The 22751-nt window shown below is 36.3% G+C and overlaps 1 protein-coding gene and 1 long non-coding RNA gene across 14 annotated transcripts in view; one reads left to right on the top strand and one right to left on the bottom strand.

Annotated features, from left to right (window-relative positions):
* TRIP12 (thyroid hormone receptor interactor 12) overlaps window positions 1–22751 on the bottom strand; it is a 181013-nt gene that overhangs the window by 61771 nt on the left and 96491 nt on the right. For 10 of the 13 annotated variants that reach the window (XM_020970927.2, XM_020970926.2, XM_020970931.2 and 7 more), the window contains 4 exons: window positions 19374–19499; window positions 17698–18503; window positions 9223–9328; window positions 1908–2044 (listed from right to left, as the gene is read on the bottom strand). In XM_020970927.2, coding sequence (XP_020826586.1) covers window positions 1908–2044; window positions 9223–9328; window positions 17698–18503; window positions 19374–19499 — 1175 coding nt within the window. The remainder of the gene's footprint in view (window positions 1–1907; window positions 2045–9222; window positions 9329–17697; window positions 18504–19373; window positions 19500–22751) is intronic. The other 3 variants (XM_020970934.2, XM_020970935.2, XM_020970936.2) reach the window with 1 other exon arrangement.
* LOC110197220 (uncharacterized) lies at window positions 11017–15284 on the top strand. The gene is made up of 3 exons (XR_002321427.2): window positions 11017–11097; window positions 11491–11668; window positions 15205–15284. It is a non-coding gene; the product is annotated as an uncharacterized LOC110197220 (long non-coding RNA).

Raw genomic sequence — 22751 nt, 5'->3', positions numbered from 1 at the left:
CTAGTTTGCGGCTAAATGGAAAAAAGCAGCAGGGAACTTCAAATATTCATATTTGGAAGATATAGTATAGACCCACTACATTTACCAAATAAGTTAAAATCATTTTAAATACCAATAAAAACACAGTGAAGTTAAAAGCTGGGGGGAAAAAAGGCATCTTTTGGATAGTAATAAAACAAAGCAAAATGGAAAAATTGCCTGTTAAAATGGGGGGAGAAGGGTCAATTTTACACGAAAAAAATCTAAAGGATCATTCATATTAATATAGAAATTTCAAAATAAATGTTAAAAATTGAAAGTGGTTTTCTACAAGATGTAAATGGCCATGATTTGCCACTTTTACATTATACTTGCAAAGGTCAAATATATTGCCCATTTGATAAACTGGGTAAACTAAGGCACAGATATCTGATAACTTGTCCACTCTGCCTATATTATCAAGTTAAAGGAGAAGTATTTCTATTTGTCTCCATTATAAATCACACAAGGTTACACTGGCGCTGAAATAATCATCTACAGATTCATCCATAGCTGCGAATCCAATATTGAAAAATTTCATCTTTTGCTTCTTAGAATAATCTTTGAAAACTATATATACACAGTACTTCACCAAATATAGTAGAATGTTCTGCAGGAGAATATGCTTAATACCAACCTTAAAAGCTGTGTCATATTTTAGGGGACATGATCTGGCTTACATTACATCAAAAAATACACAATGACATATTCTAATAGAGAATAAGAATTTGAATAAAATTAATTGGCTTTCTGTAAGGATCTTCTTGCTTCCATCTTCAGGCTTGAAACTCAAAAGGCCTGAACTAGGCCTCCATTATGTTGAGAGGGATGGAATATGTATAAAAACCATCTCTAATAGCAGAGGTGTGTTTATAAAATATACTCTCATCAAAAAAGTTTATTAATAACTCTAGCAAAAAGTATTCAGAAACAAATGATATGATCTGACTATTTTTGCAATCAAATAATTGAGATCTACACACAGACCCACATCAAAAAAAGCATGAAAAGAATTAAGTATATATATTCAAATAGTTATGATGTTTGGGGGTAGAAACAGCTTTGCAGAAAAGTAAGAATAAGTCAGAGGTCAATTAATGTAGGGAAATTTGAGGACATCAATGTTTCTAAGAAAATACTTAGCAAAAATTTGTTGTTCATTTCACAATGCAAAATCTGTTAGTGCTACACAAACAGCATCAAGACTACACTGTAATGCAACAAGTAGATATTTATACACACACAAAAAAAGAAAATTCACCCTTTATTATTGACTCATTTTCATGAATTCCTAGAGCTCAAGTTACCAATGCATACTGCTAGGGCTGAGTCACACATTTTACACAAAATAAAATCACAACGTCTACCAGGAATCAAAGATTTGAGGTATTGTTTGCTATTGTGTTAACTCTAAAGGCTAATGAAAAAGGATAACTGTATTGATTTCATAACTGATGTATTGTGCTTTGAAATCTGGAAAAAGGAAAGTTATAATTTTAAGTCACTTTCATTAATGTGTTGAAATGAAAAATATGCATAATGTAGTACCTGGGGTGAAAAGTTGCAGGTAAATACATACACGCTAAACATTACCCTCCCAACAAAAACAGAAAACCCCCTGCAGTTTCACTAACATAAATAATTAATATGTTCTTACTCTGGACTTAAATTCCTAATTAGGTGTTACATGGCAAGTATTCCCACCCCATCTTTTATCCCAAACTGATCCTTGCATATAATTAGCACACATTTAAACAATTTTTAATGGCACATGATAAAATATTAATGCTAACATGACAGTAAAGAAATACCCTGACCTACTGCCCTTAACTGTCCACCCATCTCCACCCTGCATTTTGTGTGGCATGGTAGAGATGATGCAGGCCCACCTGCAGCTCCTTGTGGAGGGTCATCTGTGCGCGCAGCTGATGAGTTAACTCCATCCTGGTTGCTGTCAGGGTCTGCCATCTTCTCCTGTCGGCGAGCTTCAGCCGCTCCTCTTTTCCCCAGGCCAGAGCCTCGCCGACTAGAGGAATAAATACCACCATATGCACTATTACCAGTTAGGCAAAGCAGTCAAGAAAGAAGAACTGTATTCTATCCAATATAGCACAAACTCACACTGTAAAAATGGGGAGGCCAGAGTAACTGAAGCTGGAAGCTGTTTTACAGATCATCTAGTTCAACTCTATAATCTTCATAAGAAAGGAAGCAGAAGGCCAGGAAAATTAGGTGACTTACCCAAGATCACAGAAACAAGTAGCTAAATCCAAAAACTGAACTTAGGGATTGAGAGCAAATCAATGGTTTTTTTCACTAAAGATGGCTTTTTAATTTATTTTTTTTGCTTTAAACTCTGGAATATTTCATAGGCATATGCATTTTTGGGTTCATAACCTTAAACCAATCAAATCCAATACAAAAGTCAAAACTATATAAAATAATCCTACAACACTGTATAAAAGTAGTTTCCCCACTTGCTTGTTCTTTACTTTGTTCTTTTGAAAAGTCAAGCAAATGGTTCTAGAAAACCACAGTACCTCAGAGATTCTTGGCATAATGATGTTCATGTTAAGGCCACGTTTACCCGTAGTTTAGCAAATGGAAAGAATTCCTAAATAGAACTTTTCTTTTGCTGAGGTTGGGATTAAAAATGTCCCAATTTTTTCAGGTTACAGACTTTCAGAAGGTCAATTTTTCTAAATTCCCTACGACAGGTTTTTGTTAAACTTCTGTGCCATCCAAAGGAACAACCAAAACTCTTATGAACCAGGTAAAAAATAAATGGAAAAAAAAAAAAAGAAAGAAAAACAACACCCTGGTTCTTGGTCTCTTGAAGAAAGCCACACACCCAAAAGTTACAGGACAAATCATATTCTATCATATCATGCCTATTACCTCAGGAGTTCAATGCCAAATTGTCTAAACTAATTCATCATTACATGTGCCCTTTTAGCTATAAAGGGATATTAAACGTTACAATTTCAACTCAACACAACACAACATATACCAAGAACACGTTGTATGTAGACTTCTTTGCTAGTTGGTTGGGCCTAATAGAACACTTAGATAACATGGGATGATCATGGAATTTACAGCACAGTAGAGGAAAAGTCCTCAACAAAGATTAGTAAATACACTGTCCATATAATATAAAAATATATAAATGAAGCCTTATTTGAGAATTTATCTAGGACTTTCATTACTTATTTGGAAGTCAATAATGCCTTCATGAATCAAAATGTATCTGAGTTTAACAGGAATTTAAAAGCCAAATCACTGAGGAGACATTCCAGGCATAGGGAATAGTTTAAGCAAGGGTAAAAACGGCAAAGTGCCAGGAATATTCTTAAGACAGCATAGTCCATATTGGCTAGGCTACAGAGTTATCTGGAAGAAAGTACAATGAGATATGGCTGATTATAACACTGGGTAAGAGAGGGGAGGCATGGGATGTTAGGCAAATGAGTTTAATTTCACTTAGCAGACAAAAGGGAGTTATTTAGGATTTTTGAGCAGAATGGTTAGCATAGCAGGATTATAAGGAATATACTAAAAAGATCAGAGGGGAGACCTCTTAGGAGGCAACTAAATGGTAACAAGAGTCGTTATGAGCAGAAGATTATTTGAAATAGAGAGGAAAAGGGCAGGTACAATAAAATGTTATAGAAATAGCATCAACAGCATTTGGCAACTGATTAAATATGAGGTGAGAGAAAAAGGGAAGTAATAGAGATTAAATCAAGGTGTCAAAATAGCAAATGTTCATTAGAATGTTACTAACTTAGAGGAAGTCTTGAGAGAAAAAAAGAGAAGTCTGATGAATAGGAGAGACATTCTCAAACTAATAATGTAAAACAAGATGCTGACAAAATAAAAAATTTTAAAACATCAGGCTGAATGTCCTTGTCATTGGTCTGAAGTTAAAGGGTAGCATATACTTGCTTTCTTGACATTATGAACTGTCACAATGACTTCAAGACAGAAATGTGTTTAAATATGTCCAATTGAAGAGAAATTCCAAGTCATTTAAAGCATTTAAATTAGATCATGACCCAGTAGCCTCCACACATACTTCCAAAATAATACCTGATGAAATAATGAAAAAAATTAATAATGCAATCTGTAACAACATTGTAATGATGCTCAAGTGTGAAAAATTTGGCTACCATGATCAAGACAATGAATACAAGACAATTCCAAGGGTCTCATGATACACAATGTTCACCTCCCAAGTAAGAATTGATAAAACTCTGAGTGCAGACTGAAGTACACTTTTTTCTTTACTATTCTTGCTTTTGTGCGTTTTCTTTTGCAACATGGTTAACATCAAACTATATTTTGCATGACTTCACTTGACATATTGTTTGCCTTCTCAAGGGATAGAGGTAGAGCAGGAGGGTGAGAGAGAATTTGGAACTCAAAAAAATTTGTTAAACGGCTTATACAGAGTAAATTCTAAATAAACACGTAATTCACTGTAAATAAGGTAATTTAAATGATGTACTTTGAAATACATTCATGGGGGCAGCTAGGTGGCGCAGCAGATAGAGCTCTGGCTTTGGAGTCAGGAGGACCTGAGTTCAAATCCAGCCTCAGACACTTGACACTTACTAGCCGTGTGACCCTGGTCAAGTCACTTAACGCCAACTGCCTCACCACCAACAATAACAACAACATCAACGATGATAATAAAAATTTAAGAAGATCTTTTAAAATTTCAGATTATCCAAATTTTACACTACACTCCAAAATTCCTATCAAATAAATTTACTTATACAGTGAAGACACAGAGTATTAAGAAACTAGCCTATTATTTAGATAAAGCTAACAAAAAGATGAATGATGTGTTCTTCTAATAACTAGGCTTCTGTAAGTACTAAATGTGTGCTTAATTTTAAGAGTTTAATCCAAGGAAGATTATACATATGTACCAATAAACTACCCTAAAGGATACAGAGGTCCATTTTCCCACACATTCATGCTCATATGATACCAGCTATATATTTAAGACAGTCTACCACAATGTTATTTTAGGAAGTATTGCAAAGTTTCGTTAATTTGGATGAATTAAGTAGATGTTAACTATATAATTTTAAACTTTATATAGCTTTATTACTTTCATGTATGTATGTATGTATGTATGTATGTATGTATGTATGTATGTGTGTGTGTGTGTGTATACACACACTCTTAAATCAGATTAAAGATACTACCGACCAATGATGAATAATTAATATATCATTTAGTAAACTGATGCTTCCAGAGGATACTTTAATTTGCTGAGTAGTTTAACACATTCTTCCTTTTGAATTTCTCAGCAAATCCATTTCAACTAATATTTAACATGTCTAAATCTATAATAAGATGTGATGGATCTTTTCTTAGCTTTAACACAAGGACTAGGTAAAAGCAGGGTATACACACTACACCAAATGTCAGAGGTGATGGGGTAAAGAATCATGGCTTATACTTTCCTTCCCATAGTGACCTAGTCTGGCAAACAAAGAACAACGAATAGGAGAAAGCGGCAATGAGGTAAAGGCTGTGCTGCATGTCTTCCCAGCTCCCTGTTCTCCATCATTTATTTACCTGTTTAATTATTTTAGTGGGGGTAGAGCTGGGACCCCCAGGATGGAAACTTCCTCCACCGATGCAAATTAGCAACTGAAATAGATTTTATTGATAGTCTTTTAAAAAGCTGTCTGAAAAGGTTAAGTAATTTGCCCATAGTTACACAGTCAGTATGTGTCAGAGGAAGGACTTGAACCCAGGTCTTGTTAGCCCTCTCTTGTTACTGTTTTCTTTAGTTAAGGTTGGTGGTAAAGTCAATAAAACAAGCCTCTCCATTTTGAAATCTACCTGACCTACGATATGATTTGCTGAAGTCACTTTAATGATCTGTGTGAACTATGTGTTATTAAATCTACTCGTATACCCTTAAAAAAATAATCCCAATCCATGTCAGTGTGTCAAATAGCAGTGTCACTCATCGTTTAGCATCTTTACCTGTATCCAAATAATGAGGCTTGTTATTAGGGATGTGTTTTGAAATTTAACTGAGACTATGTAATCAATCACAAAGGTGATGGAAACATAAGAAAACATGGGAATTGGTCCAAATGCAGGAATCCTGGGGAGTGGATAATGTTCCCAAGTCCACAGATACCTCTTCTCCTCTATCCTCAAATGCATATAATAGAGAACAGAAGTCCCAGGGCCGCTTCTGGCTTCTGAGGAGAGCCCTCTTGTGCAGAGTAAGGACCAAGCCTTCCTAGAGCCACAGCTCGGTGAAAACAAGCCACATCAAATGCATGTTCGATACTTATCTATAACCACAGTGCAGCAACAGTAGCAGCAGAGGAAGGGGAAAGAAGAGGAACATCTCAGTCTATAACTCCCAATGACATAATCCTAATAAAACAGGATGCTGAGTTTCTATTTATAATCATAGGTCAGGAGCATCATTCAGACCTTGCATAGTCATGGAAAGCATTTATATCATATGGAAGACAGACGGCACTGGGCCACAAAAGTCAATCCGTGAAGAGTTAGCTCTTGCACGACAGAAAACACATAGGTCCTTTCTCCAGTGATCAAAGTATTAAGAGATAGGAAAGCAAAATGCCCCCATCTTCCCTAGAACCAAATCTCTTTTTATTTCTTCCTCAACACTGTTTTTGGTACTGCTGAACTTGCACTTCCTATTTCCTTCCTTGTTTTTAGGTCACTGGGATAGTGGTGGAGTAGGACAGTCATACCAGGTATCTTCAGCCCCAGAACCAAAGGGAGAGGTTGCCCAGAGTTCAAGGAGTTAATGAAAGGCAGGGTAGAAGGTCCATAATTCTATGGGCAAAACACTGTCTGTTCTGGTTATGGCAACTGTTGAGCAGTAGATGCTGAGGTAAGCTGCTCTGTGTCACATACATGTGGAGGGAAACCCTTGGTAGAATCCACAATGAGAAAGAGACAATTGTAGGAGATGGGAAAACTCCCTCTTTCACCAATTGTGCTTGTTCCTGACCCTTAGAGTAGGTTACAATCCAGAACTCAAATGCTTTAGGGGCTGAACTCTCTTCAATGATGGCCACTGGTTTGACTGTGGAGAAGACCCAAAAGGCAACAATGAGGGAGCATATAAAGAGCTCTCTTCATCACCACAATGAGTTAAGTAGCATAAACTTCATTTTACAGATAAACTGAGGCTCGGGCATGTTAAATGATTTACTCAATCATGGAAATAGTAATTCAAAGCTGGGATTTATTAAAAATCTCCTGGTGCTAAGCCCTATGTTCTTTCTACTATATCATACAGTGTTTCTCAAAAAGCTAAAAGAATATTCTTGTGGTAGAAGAGGGAAGGAATGATTAGCTTTTAGAAGAGGGGGATATCCTATGGGTATAATAAAGGATGCCTTAAAGGACTGGATAACAGTCTCAGGGCTACTAATTTTCTAACCTTTGACTGCTCATTTATCAATCATTTTCTGTTCTGTAATTTTGCTTCCTACATAAACCTATAGTATTCCACCAGGAACATTTATCAGTACTCTAGATGCTAATATTTTATTTGCTGGCCTGATCTGGTATACTCAGTCTTCAAAGAATTTAGGTAACACTAGTCTTCTTTGGCTCTGTTCATCCTTTAATGACCTCTTAGTGTGCCTAACAAGGCTACCACTCATTTGACATGAAATTGGAAGGTAAGACTGCTTACAGTTCAATTTGCCAGTCTCTCATTCAGAGTTATGAATTTAAACACTAGATTAAATCACTTTGCATACTAGTTGCATTGCTATCAAGGTATAAAAAAATTTGTTAAAGACTCTCTAAAAATACCGTACATTAAAATTTTGTTTTAAGACTTTCTACACAACCTAAGTCTTACACGGATGTATAAAGTTGATCCTGGTTCTGCAAGGTTACATCAAAGGAGTACTGTAAGCGCTCACAGGTCCACATCAATGAGAAATGCTGCAAATGCTGGTTCAGAAGTCTGATACTGAAGAATCGGCTTAGCTAAAGTATGAAAGGCTGTCCAGAGTCCTGAATGCTTCAAGCACAGTAACTCATGAAGACCAACTTCTAAAGCACTCAGAGGTTGCCCTTCCTACTTCCCATGACTACATCCCTCCCCAAAGAAATCATGAATTCTTTAAATACTGGAATTTCCTAAAGAACAGATCTTTCATGAAAACAGCTTTATAATTTGAATTGATATCATAATAAAAGACATTCAATATAAATCACAAACCCTGAGATACTAAACTATAACACAATATATCCAATACAATATGCTAATAAAACAAAAGATGGTCTGGGCCTGAATCAAAAGCTAATTGGTAGAAATAAACTTTCAAAATAAGAGATAAGCACCTCCTGATGGAGGAAAGGAAGAATTCAAGATACTTTTAACCTATTAACCAACATTATGGTCTATTTCTCCAGCAGCATGCAAACAAGTAATTTTTGTCTGTCTGTTCTCCAAGTTATCTTAAAGGAAAAGAACCAAGTCTTCTGGGAAAGATGGTAAACTAATGTTTTTCATTTAGTTTGAACAATTTAGGCAGAGTAAATAAGCCACACATGCCAGGGACGAGAAAAATAAGCACAGTTATTGGTCATTAATTGAAACTACTCCTCAAAGTGGAGAGCTGGGGACAGAAGGCACGAGGAGCTTTTATGCCTAAGTGAAAACTGTGCTGAAAAAAGATGTTTCAGATGTTTATCTAAAAATGCACTCTAAAAAAATAACACACTTTATTGGTTCATGCTAAAAAAATTTTTCTTAAAAAAGATATATGTTGATACTCAAAAAAGGAACAATGTTATACTGTCCAACATGCCTAACAGCTTAAGTCTCCATGTTTGGACCACTCAACTAAACCACAGTGATAGAAAGAATGTAATAGGCACAATGGAGAGAACAGGGAAAAGAGAAAAAAGGTTCAGTGAAAAATGAGGGTGATGAACCAGTAAGTTAAAAATCACAAACTCAGGAGGAGAAATTAATTAGAGGAAAACATAACATCCCGATTAAACTCTGATAGTTAAATGTTCTGTCTGACTCACAATGGCTGAGTGTCCCAGACACCTGGGCATTGGGAGAAGACTTCCTCACTGGGAGAACCAACACCAGGTGAGGGATGTTGTTATGATGACAGCAAGGAAGGAATCCTCAAAACAGCAAACGCTGGTAATTACCTGGTACTAGCACAGGAGCCCGTGGTCTTTTGGCGTGTGCTCCGCCGCAAACTGGGGAGCTCAGCAGGTGGTGACTCACTGCGCTTCTTGGTAGATTTTCTTAAACCTATATATCAAAAAAGTCAGAAGTTTAAGGAACAAAAATGAATGAGAATTAAAGTCTTATGGAGTCTGGATGAAGATCAAAACATACAATTTTTTATTTTATTTTTTCATGGGTTCTCCCCCCACTTTGGGTCTGTGTCTTTTTTCATATAACTAACACGGAAATATGTTTGGCATGATTGCATATGTTTATCAAACTGCTTGCCATCTCAGGGAGGGAGAAATTTGGAACTCAAAATTTTTAAAAAACGAGTATTAAAAATTGCTTTCTATGTAATCAAGGAAAAAAGAAAAATATATATTTTTAAAGCCCTCCCCCAAAAAAGAATTAAAGTCTTCAGGGAGAAAGGGAGCTTCATGGCACCACTATTTAAAAAAAAATTGTGCCCAACCTCTTAAAGTTCAAGGTCCTCTGGCATCACTTCCCTTATTTCCAAACACGTTATGTATTTAGAGCACTTCTGCCCTAGAAGCTCTGCTCGTTTCCAGCTCTACATCTAGGTTCATATTACCCATCACTCCTCCACCAGTCCCACAGCTCCTTGCTTACTTCAATAATCTACCAAGTAAAGTACATTTTAAGTCCCAACTCTTCTATCAGCCTTTCCCATACCTGGTCTATACTTTCTCCTCTGCCTGGCTGCCCTACTGTGCACGTCCAGTCTAGTACTATATAAGGTATAAATTACTTCCTATAAGGCTTGATTTCCTTATCAAGACTATAATTTCCTTGAGAATATATGAAGCACTCATTTCACATAATTATTTTCTCCTTCCTCCCCACACCTCCAACATCACTAATCTAGCAGATGTGACACATAAAAAACAAAGTTAATTAATCCTGATTTAGGATTCTTTTGACTTTGCTGTGAACTCTGGGGTAAGAGATTTGGGGATGGAAGAAAAATAGCATTATAGTAAAACCACATTAAATGGTCAAACTATACCTTGGAATTTGAAGCTCTCCCTTTTTATTACCTACAGAAAAAAAGTGCTTAGGAAAGGGAAAGGACAAAAAGATTACAGATAGAATGATTTAACCTTTTTAAGCAAAGTGAGAATTACACTTAATTACTTATATAAAAAGGTTACTGGTAATCAGAAATGAATCACGGATAATAATAACCAACATGAATGCAGGACTGGCCAAGGTCTCTTGCTCTATTAATCCAACATACACTTTAGGTGAGGGAAAACATGCGAGGGAAAGAACTGAGGTTATTCTTGCAAAAAAAAAAAAAAACACCATATTTTAGAACACATATCCCATAATTTAGACTATTACACTTGTCCCCTGTCCCCCCCTCCTCCTCTTGCAACATTTAACCTGAATTAGAGACTTGTTTTTGTCCAAATAAAACTTTTGTGAATATCTAAGCATTCCAGCTAGGCCATGTTTGATCTACTTTAGCACAAAAGATGAATACACAAAGAAAACAGCAAGGTGACAAAATTAAAAAAAAAAAGATTTAAGTGGGGAAACACAAAACAACAGCTTTAAGTTTTAGATTGTCTTTGGCCAATAAAAAGCCAATGGCAAATTAACATCTATTGAAAACAATGTTAATAACAAGCCACTTTAGATTTGAAGTATCTCTTTCAAATAGACTCTAAGAGACTAATTATTCCATGAGCTCACAAACCTTTGGCTGACATCACAAAACAGTTCACACCTTACTCTTGGGAGTCCTCTAGCTATTTGAACATTTTGGTTGGGAACACTGATTGACCAATAAATCACCTTCCATATAACTGGGCTATAATATTAAGGTATTCAGTATTTTCTGAATTTTTTTTTGTAAAAATTTAAAATGTTTACCTAAAGAATCTGTGAGGAAAAGAATAAGACAATATAAAATACTTTACTTCACAAGAAAAAGGCACCATAAGTGCTAGTATATTATTATTATTATTATTATTAAATCCTCCAAGAAACCTAACTGTAATTTGGCTTTCAGTTATAATGCAGCTTACATAGTGTTCATATTAACAATGTCATTAATATTAGTAACTTTATTCAATACTAAGGTGCTGTCATACATATCATGATAAAGAAAAGGATAAAAGTTCAAATAGTCATTTCCATTGCAGATACTACTCCTGTAATTCTGATTCAAATTGGTGATGTGTTCCTTACCATGTTTTTTTTACACTTGTATATAGTCACACCTTAAATAGGATGTTAAATTTAAGATAAAAATGGTAAAGAAGAACAAAGGAAAGAATAGAAAAGGATTTATAACTGGTATCATAATCACACTGCAAAGGAAACTGATGGCTGAAGTGGATTGGCTGAACTATTATCATGACTCCTGCTGAATCAGTCCCTCAAAGCTGTACAGTAAGTATTTTAACCTATTCTATTTACTCTCAAGACGCAAACTGTTAGAGTGTGAATAAACGTACTGGATTATAATATCCTCTAGTAGAGAGGAGCTGACATTACTGTACCATTATTACAGCCAAGTTAGAATGATTCTCATGTTCTCTGCTCTAACAGCTAAAACTGAATATACAGTTAAGAACAGAAACTGATAGAGTAATATTTTGAAATTTTTAATAGTAAAAGCTTTGAGAAACGCTTAATCATTGTAAAATATTTAAATATCATAAAAGTTGCCCAACACCACCACCCTCCAATCTATGAAGAAAAATCAAAGTTCAATATGCAATGATCACTATACCTTTACCTAGAAAGAAAAAAATGGAAAAGGTATATGTTCTAGTAACCTTACAGACATGAAAATCACACACATAATGACTTTATGGTTTATATCAAGCCATACATTAAATTTTTTTTCACCTATATTCTCAATCTCCTGACTGTGCTTTTTCTATACCCAATTCATAAGAACATTTTAGAGTATCATTGCCAGTGATGGGCCACCACGATACGACCTGCTATAGTGCTCTTGGTTTGTCGTGTATTTGTTTAAGGAACATTATATAGAAAAACGTATTTTCAATTTTGGAATTAGAATATATCAACCCCCTTTCCAAAAGGCACAGAAAAATACAGATGTGTGCAGTACTCCAGTGAAGCAGGCATTAATTCTACCACACACCAGACCCTATATGTTAACCAGAATTATCAGTGGGTAGATTAGTTAAAAGTTAACAGGTTTCTGTATGTTTCTCAGTAGAAACATTTTCAAAATATGGATATATATTTGTAGCTACCTGCAACTGGGAAATGCAAACTAGTCCTCTAATTTTAACCTCTAAATTACAAATTACTGTCACTAACTTCATTTTTTATGTTACTATGTGAGCAAACACTTAGCAATTTTTCAATTTACTAACCCAAAACCTGTAAATGTTTCTCTGAAGGTATAACAGCAAAAATCTAGAAGTTATTTTAAAAGGCTAGAGCAATGGCCATTTTCTCACAACTCGTTAGCAAATATATATTTAAACAGTCCCCTTAATAATGTTATTAAACAAATGTACTTGGGGAAGAAGGTATGATGAGGGGCCAGAAGGGAGAGGTAGTAACCTAGAGTATTAGAAGGCCCCTGTTAGAGCAGAGTAGAAGAAAAGTCTTCCTTTTCTAGGATCCCAGGGACTTTCTTCTGCCTTTCTTTGCATATGCAGGGCTAAGCACAGTGCCAGGCACACAGTAGACACTTAACTAATTTAACCTCTCAGTGTGTTCGTGGAGGGAGTTACCACAAGAAAAACCTTAACTATTGCTGAAACCACCAGTGATAGTAATAATAGCAGGCCCTTATACAGCACTTTAAAATTTAGAAAGCTCTTTACATATATTATCTCATTTGATTCTCACAATTCTCAACCCCTTCAAATAGGTATGAAAATTGCAAGCAACCTTGCCACTGAAATTATCTTTAAACAACTACAAAAAATACACCCAGGATAAGGGTAGTCAATAAAAGCTGGAAGATAAAATAACTACATTATTGTGAAAACTTATCAAGTCCCAACTAAGGGAGAAACCAGAAAGTCAATCAAGTTTTCAATTATACTCAAATGATCCTTCCCCCTTCATAAAACAAAGAGTCAGGAGACCTGGAGTCTAATCCCAGCTTGGTCCACTACACTTCATTCATGCTGACTTTATTTCATCTAATATAGAAATACTTCTCTCTAGAAGTCTACCACATAAATCTCCTTGAGCCTCTAAGAAGGCAGATTTTCTAAGGTGTCTTACAATCTAATAACCTAAGATTCTATCACACTAGACAGACATATCACAGCACTTTCCAAACTGATGGTAAAGCTCTAAGTAGAATCTAAGTAGAAGTATACTTTCTCTATGCTATCTGCACAATTTTACTTTCTAGTATGAGAAGATCATTTCTGTTGGCTTGGGAAAGAATCAACTAATCTTAACATCAGCTTAATTAAAACAAACTGAAAATTAAATTTGCAGAATTATATACTAAAACCACAATTTCCCCCATTATTTGTGCCACTGTTTTCTCTATTAGGGGTCGGGGGGGGGAGGGAGAAGTGACTCATGGGGGCAGCGCCATGGGCCTACGCCCATGCACAGAAAGAAAAAGAAATTCATCACTGTTTTCTTATTCATCAAAAGCTATCTTTCAAACATAGAATGTCAAGGGACTATTACCTTGGTGCACCTACGAATGTACAAAGTACAACTTTTGGGGGGAGAGAAGGGAAGAGCACGGGGACCACGGGCTTGAATGGAAATGATCTGGTTTACTTTCAACCCACATTTACCATAGAGGACATGCTCTGCAGGTGCTGCTGTCATCAACTTCGGTTGACAGACAGCATAATTTTACTTAACCTGCTGCTTAAATAGTTGTTTTCAGTCACTAACTAGGCATGTAGGTTTATTTTAGCAAATTATATGGATTCAGATAAAATTTATCAAATAAAATGATAGCTTATGATAGCACTCAACTTACTCAACAACTTACAGAGAATCCTGACTCTCTACTGGAGTCATCACTAGATTCTTTTACAGCTTAGGTCATCATGCTCTTGTTGTACTGTATCTGTATCTGCTTTACTATTGAACCCTAACCAACCCAGGGCCTTTCCATTTGACCTGCAGCTGAAACTTGCTATATATGTTGTTTTTCCCTTGAGAATATGAGCTCCTGGAGAGCAGAGCCTGTCTGCTTTCCTATTTGTATGCCTAGCACTTGGCCAAATGCTTTACATGTAGGAAGTGCTTAATAAATGCTTTTTCACTCCTTCCTGGGCACCTCATGTACCCTGCTTATTGCTACCATGCCTTCTCTCATGCTACTTCTACACCACTCACCTGAAAAACCCTTTCTTTTTCTCTCTGCACCAAGCTAAATTCTACAATTCCTCCAAGACCTCCATGAAAGAGAACCAGGCTCGGTACAGGGCATGGTAGTGGCTGGTGATCATACTTGGTTAGAACACTGTGCTAATGAGGCAGAGGTCCTGGTTAATGAATACTTATGTAGTTCAGGTAGCTTTTCTCCCTTTCTTCCTTCAGCTCTGCCAGTATCTTGGCCTGCCAGGGCCATCCACAGCCCTAAATAAAAAGAAAATATGCTTGCTGGTCCCCAAAACTTGCTTGTTTTAACTTCTGTGCCTCTGGTACCTGGTATCCTCTTCACCTAGATTGCCCTCTTAATGATGTATGTCATTTCCCCAAATTGGTTTTAAGAGGCCTTCTCCAACTAAGCCCACCTAACCAAATGATTTTCCCACCCTTCTCTTCAAAATGTACTAACTTCATAGTTTTTTGCATATTGTTTTATGTAATGTTTTACAAGCTACTAACAAAACACTACAATTCTAATATACCTTTCTCAAAATGAAGTAATCCGAGTAAGACAAATTATCAAATAAACTGTCCATTTATAATAGTATACCTACGGAAATGCTCTTATGCTGTTTTCACAGACTACTGGGGAGACAATTATAATACTTCACTGAATACAAGGAATATATGGAAGGGATAGACTTGAGATTTAGGATAAAATAAAACGTGAAGTTCCTGGGCTCCTAAGAAGAACAAGTCTGAAAACCTGTCTAAAGCAAACTGGTTATACTGTGTAAGTGTGTAGCTCTTTAAAATCGTCCAATTACCAAGCCATACAAAAGTGAAATTATATGTGTTTAATAATTCCCATTTACTTGGGATGGATAAACTATGAATGAATATAACAGGTCAGAACATTTGTTTCATCATCAAAAACTACTTGCTATGTTATCAACCATGGTGTTGCTATTACCCAACACAGTGGTCACATCAGAACGCCTGACTACGAGACTCCTGCAGTTCAGAAGATTCTACTGGCCAATCAAGGCATGATCCTTATCTGCCAACTCCTCTGTGTACAGGAAGAAGATGCAGAAATTCCCTATCTCTTGAATTCCTGAGGAGAGTGACACAATAGAATTGCTTCATGCTTGGACCTTAAAAAATATATATATATCTAGGTGGGCTGGGATGGGACAAGACAGGATAGGACAGGAGGTCTAGTTTAACTGTCATGGTGCTAAAAGGTACATCCAGTCCACACAGCTATGGAGATCCTAAATACCTCTGCACTAAAAAGGGAATCTAGATTTGTTCTAAGAAGAAGAGACCTATCTGGAGAATGGAGTGGGTGGTTAGAGCAAAGTTGACAGGTAAAACCAATGCCTCACTGCCAGGATAACATTTCCAGGACAAACAGGCTGCTGGTAATGTAAAAAGAATACTGTATCCTATTACTAGTTTTTTGTTTTCTTTTTGTTTTCTTTTTTTTTTTTTTTAAACATACAGGTCCAACCAGCTAACTACATCACCTATTATTTGAACAGGATAAAACTAGATGTTACTTAATTTCAGGACTTCAAGAAACAAATTGTAAAGATAGGAAGTTCTTCAACTGAAGAGAGAAATGACATCTACATAGCTGCTTGTTTCCACAGGGGCAGAGCGAAACACCTTTCCTCCTTAGTAGACAGTCTGTAGGAATTTTGTGGTGGCCAAAAACCTTCATTCCCTGAAAGCCCACATTCTGGTGGCTAAAATTTTCCAAACTTAGCTAGGTGGGCCCTTCTCCGGTTGGGTATCTAATCCAATGCTGGGCCTGCACTTGAAGCCCTTCCATTTTGGTAGGTCCTGCCAAAACTTGTGCTCTGATGACATAACCTTCAACAATCTAGGGTTTTCTTCATAAAAGGGCGAGGCAAAGGACACTGGAGCATCTTATACTTAAATCTCCTAATTTAATGCCCAACTGCTATCTCCCTAAATAATAAGAAACAGTCAAGTAAATGAGAGGCACTGCATGCTGTAAAAGTGAACAAAAAGAAAAAGAACACTAAATTAGTTACTCCAACTATCCATCAGCAACCACTGATAGATCTCAAAAACGTTCCTACCAAAAAGAATAACCTCTGTCTTCGCTGAACTTAATACTAGCACGGCAAGAAGACCACCAGGGGAAAATAAGTAGTTTTTTCCCCTTAAATGCTAAAGAAAAGACAGAGCTCTTGACCAGTACATCTCTTACCACAAAACCTTCGGTAATGTTAGTGGATAAAACTTGTTTCCCACTTACAATAATGTGAAAATAGAACACTATGGAATTTTGTTTTGTTTTGTTTTTAAACTAGCCCTTCTAGGAGCGGAATTGTCTTCAATGAGAGAAAAGGGTGACTAAAGAGCCGGGAAGATGGCACTAAGAAGTGTTTCTGATGTTCCATTTTAGCCACCCTTGTGTGTCTCTTCCAAATAAAGAGCCGGAACAGAACAGGCACATTCACAATAGCAAAAGATGCCAGCATGCCACCTTCACCCTGCCAAATCACCCCAAAAGTTCCAAAGTTGAAGGACTTTAGAAAAAACAAAATAGTCCTTCTGTAACACTCTTCCATTTAATTCTAATTGTTTTATTATTATTCTCACTTATTGACAATAGTTAAATTGTTTAGAAATAAAGCTCACCTCCCAACCTAAACCCTATTTACTTGCTCCAAGGGAAACAACTTAGCTTTTACAAACAGCTATGCAAATCTATAAATCAGGTTCAAGGATCTTCATGTTTTGGGCACTTAGCAAATGCAATTAAATAGATAAAATATTATTTGGGGCAGTAGAAATAAAGAAAATCAAGAAACTTACTAGACTGTGATATAATAAATTGAACCAGGTTCCTTGATCCATTTCTTAAAAAATGAATTATTTGGTACATTATGTAACTAATTTTTTTTATCTTGTGGGCCTTAAAAATCAGATTAACCTATTCAGGAAGAAAATGGGTATACATTTGCCTAAATAATCAAAATAAATCTAAAGCCACAACCTCCAAATGAAAAAATCTACTATTGCAGTAGACTGTGTTAAAGATCCCACCTTTTTTTAATTCCTACAAAATGCAAAAACCAAGTTTCTCAACTTACTTGCTAATTTAGCTTGTAATCCTGAAGGTCCAGGTTTTGATGTCTCTGACTTAGAAGACCCTGGTAGAGACAGTTTTGTTTTAGGCAGGCTCACTTTAGGACTAAAACGAGCAGCCCAATCAAACTTAGAAGAGCCGCTAGTTTTACTCTGCTCCTTTTCCCGGCTACTTCTTCGGGGACTGGGACTAGATGCTGACCGGGAACGCCTAGCCTTGTTTTGGTCTTTTCCTTGTTTCACTCTGGCCCCCTGTGGTACAGTGGAGGAAGCAGAGGCAACTGCAGAAGACGAGGAAGATGTCGAAGCAGAAGAAGAGGAATCGGTGATGGTGCTACACCCAGCTTTGGCTGAGGTGGCCGATTTTGAAGCCAGCTTGGTGGGTTTTGCTGATCGCTCTTCAGCACCAGTTGATTCAGACACTGAACCACTCTTTATACAAGAAGAACTTTCTGTCCTTTTCCTCTTCTGACTGCGTGAACTGCCGGCAGCTCCACCCTTTCTGGTGTGTGCCTTGCTTGTGGATGGCAATGGTGCAGATTTCAGTGGCTGTTCTTGCTCTAAATGCCTCTTCTTTGATTTAGAATGGGGTCTGTTGGTTTCTGAAGAAGGTTCAGTGTGTTGGAGGGCTTTGGGTTTCTTAGCAGAGCTTGGAGAATTGGTCCTGTTGTAATCTGGACTGGCACTGCGTTTCACTCCTCGAGAACTGTCTTTCTTAGGCGCTTGCCCCGTTTTTTGCTTTTCTGAAGTATTGGCTCTGTCTGGATCTTCTGATTGTGGAACTATGACAGCAGACGATGAGCTGCAGCTTCTATGAAAAGAGAAGATGACAAAGTTACTATGTGCCTCCTCCTGTGGATCCACAGAACGTCTCAGAACTCTGAAAATCAAAAGCTTCTGTTCTGTCTCAGAGCCCACGCTTTCCAAAAAGTCCCATACGGAACACAAGAGCTTTACCACTGGACCCAAACGAAACTGAGTGTCTGTTTTATACACAATGTGTTTTTCATGCTCAAGCTGTACCGCAAAACTTAGTACTATAAAAATTTTGATTAGGATAGATCCAATAAAGAATTTTTTAGCCCAAAAGGCACTCTTAAATAATGTTCCTTATCAAAAACTGACAATACAAATGTAAGAATTTATTACAAGGGAAATAAATTAGAGAAAATGAGACAATCAAGACAATGGTATCTATATTCACTACTTTTTAAAATAAAGTATAGATGAGCAATGTCAATACTGAGAATGGTAACAAAAAAGTAAAGGATTCTCCAGGACTTTGTAACTACTAATAGTTGCTTTCCAGAAGACTTACCTCTGCTACCAATTAAATCTTAAGTGGAGGGGAAGAGTCACATAAAATTATGAGCACAGCTGTTTCAAACACAATTGAAATAAATTGCAAGTTTAATGGTGTTTAGTTACATGACAATTTGTTAAGCAAAAAGAGAATCTCAAAATCATACTAAGAGAAATTGTACATTTCTATTGATTGTCCAATATTCACTGAGTATCAATGAAGAGATGAAAAACTTCAATTCTAAAAGTTACACTTCTCCACTGATAGCAAAACATTCAATACATAAACTTTAAAGTAATTTGATGACCTTAAATGATATGCAATTCTCAAGTGCAAATAATTATGCCTTGGAAATATATAAGCAATGTGAAGATTTACCTTTTAGAAATGTGTCCCCTTGACTGTTCAGAAGTAGTATTAGACTGCACTTTGGGTGCCTTAGAAATAGATTTTCTACTCTCAGGAGGGCTATATGCCTTATGTTTTGCCTGCCCTAAATGTGACCTGTCAGCAGAAAACCAAAACAGAAAGCTATCAGGAAAATGAGATGCAAACACAATCCTTTGGGTAAAGTATGTTTAACATAAAACAGGAATGAAGGCCCACAATACTTTATTTTGGTTTTGCCTTTCTGTAAACACATTACCAAAAATTATTAAGTTGTGAACTCTATAAAATAATACTAGAACACCAAATTGCATCTTAAAACTAAACAATCATAATCACTGAGAAGTAGTTAAGCTTTCTTCTTACAGAATTTTCTTCTACGTTTCTTCTGCAATTGACTTTTACGTGGCACTATTGTGACTGCTTAAAACTATACAGATTTCAAAGCATTAAGTATAAATGTGTGATTTTTACGAACATAGTTGTATTCAAAGACAACAAAGTCATGAGGGCCTTTAAAAGACACTTGCTGTGAAGTTTTCTCATTATTTTTTAAATGATACTTTTCTACAGGCTCATACAATGCAACTCATGCTCATATACCAAGTAGAGGCAGGAGCTACAGTTCCAAACTGAGATCTTAAACAAATTTTGGAGCATGATGCAGATCATGATGGATTAACTGCCCCAAAAAGTCCAGTGTCAGTATGAAAGTAATATTCATTGAGAACTTTTCTTCAGAACTTTAAAAAAAAAAAAGCACCCTGATGCAAAAACCAAAGAGAGTCCAGAGAGGTAGTTACAAGTGACACTATCATGAAATGGTTCAGAACACGCATCAATGAAGCAGAAAACCTTTATTGTAAATTAAATGCCTGTGAAAGGCATGGTGGGGAAAATGGGGCAAGAACTGTCCGCTAGCTCCATTTTGTACTGAGCAATAAAAAGGAATATGCTTTCAAATGATAGTCAGTAAAACCATTCAATTTGACCAGATAATGTAGTGATGAAGAAGCTACTTTACCCCATAACAATAACACAGTTCCCCAAGGCGAGACAGAGGTGTAAGAGATGGGGATAGGTACAAGGAAGGATGGGGTAAGGGAAGGGGAGAAGGCAGAGACAGAGAGAGAGAGACAGAGAATGATGCCTTTGACCACACACTTAAATACTTCCCTGTAATCAAGAAGTGTTTCATTAAGAACAAAGTTATTTGATGGCTTTTAAAAATATGGAATATCTCCCAACTTACCAAAAACTAAACAGTTTAAAAAACAAGCACTAGTCCAACAAACTGCATGTATAAGGCATGTCCAAAAACGACCATATTAGTGGCCTGGCTCCAAGAACTCTTCAGAAAGAATAATAGTTTTTTCCACCCCTTCCAATTTTTTAAAAGTTTTTCCACTGAAATTTGAAGAGACACTCAAAACTAGTCATAAAAACAACTTGAATCTTCCAAAGTCTACATCCTTCACTGATTATGTGTTTAAAGTTTCTGAATGCTCCCTCCTTGGACAGAAATATCATTGCTTTTTGTACTTTAATATTTTACACCTTAAATCTGATTCCAGATTTCTCAACTATAGCACTGTACATTTTTGCATACCAAGCAAATGAATTTAAGCATCCATCAACACACAAGGCATTACCTCCTAACATACTTAAGAAAATATGACAGTCTATATATGCAGTCCTAACATTACTTACAATACAATCTTTTTGACTTCCTTGATAAAATTGCTTTCCCTGTCTGGTATAATTATTTTTTTAATCACTAAGAATGCAAATTTCTTTAAAAAATAAAATTTAAAATGCTAATCCAGTAATAATACCAAAAAGAAGATCAAAAGACAAAATGGGAAATTTACAGTACCCAAACTGGCTAGGGTCACCTACTCCACAAACTTTTAACCAGTCTCCTCCTCCAACTAGAGTAATATACCTAACCTTTACATCTGAATTAATTTTCCACCCACCCCCAACCTTTTTTTCCCCTAGCTATTTTCTCATTATTTGATATAGGTTTCTTTCCGGTTCCCTAACACCTGTGCAATTCATTAAAAACCAAAGTTCATCCCATGTCAACTGCGGTGTGAATAGTTATGCAATAAAAAATACCGAATGATGATTAATAAATTTAAAAGGTCATTGTAATTTTTCCCTGGGGGTGGGGTGGGTGGAGAATATGGACTGCTAAGAGAATTACTTAATCCATCTATTCTGTCCTTAACGATTACTTTGCATATCCGGGGGGGGGGGGGGGGGGGGGGGGGGGGGGGGGGGGAGTCTGGCAAAATGTTGGCTGTCTCATTTCCAGTGTTTAATATATAAAATAGAATTAGGCACTTTATCTGGAAGAAGAAAGAGAGGCAACACAGTAGATGTTATCCAACAGAATGATGCATTCTCAAAATGTAAATCACAAGACTTTGATTACTTGGACTGAATGTGACAATTGACTTAAAGTTCAAAATTCCAATGAGTTTACATCTATGACACAAAGCATGAATAGTTAAAAATACAGATTACTGAACTATCTGCCCACCCAAGAGGTGAAAGGGATTTTACACAGATTAAAATCTCATTTTATAATTTATCATTTCATCAAAAATTGCAATAAAATTCACAATTTAACTTTAAAAACAAAACACAATGGCATAAATGCTCGATTTTCAATTTTACCACTAAAACCATCCCTTCAGGCTAGTGAGTAAATTTCAGTACAAGGTAAAATCAATGCCTTAGGTGCCAGACAAAGGAGTTTAGTCATTTAAGAAAAGGAAGTTTCACCCTATGCTAGTCTCAACAGCAGAGTGCAAAAGACATCATTGCTATGCAGCAAGTAGGGACAATAAATGCATTCTGAAAGATTTTGTCCATTGAATCCAAGGTATTTCTGTTGTGTTTTAAAACCAAAAATGATCTTGTCTTCTGAACCCTTTTCAGATTAGAAAATGGAGAAACCTTTCAAATCAGAGAAATAAAAAGTCTTTATTTCTTAAAAAATTCTCCTAAAAGTAGTAGAGCCAAACTTATTGAACATGTTTGATTTTACACCCACATCTCAGGCATACTTCTTTCACTCACTACAAAAGCTCAGGAAAAGCAATATTTGTGTCTCAGTTCAAGAAAGGCTTATATAGCAACAAACTATCCTCACTTTGCAATGATAACCCTGACAAATACACTACTATTTTGGAATGAAATGAAAACCAAATTTAAGAATCCATTCATTCTATCCAAAATGTACCTGGATCCCCAGACTAGAAATAAGGATATTTTGATACCAGTGCATATGTAGAAGAGTAGGTAGGTCATAAGGACAAGTTATTACTGTACAAAATGTTAATGCTGTAAATGTATTTC

The sequence above is a fragment of the Phascolarctos cinereus genome, unplaced genomic scaffold (assembly GCF_003287225.1).
Source record: "Phascolarctos cinereus isolate Bilbo 61053 unplaced genomic scaffold, phaCin_HiC Scaffold_7;HRSCAF=346, whole genome shotgun sequence".
Classification (NCBI taxonomy): domain Eukaryota; kingdom Metazoa; phylum Chordata; class Mammalia; order Diprotodontia; family Phascolarctidae; genus Phascolarctos; species Phascolarctos cinereus.
This window is presented reverse-complemented; position numbering and strand designations above follow the sequence as displayed.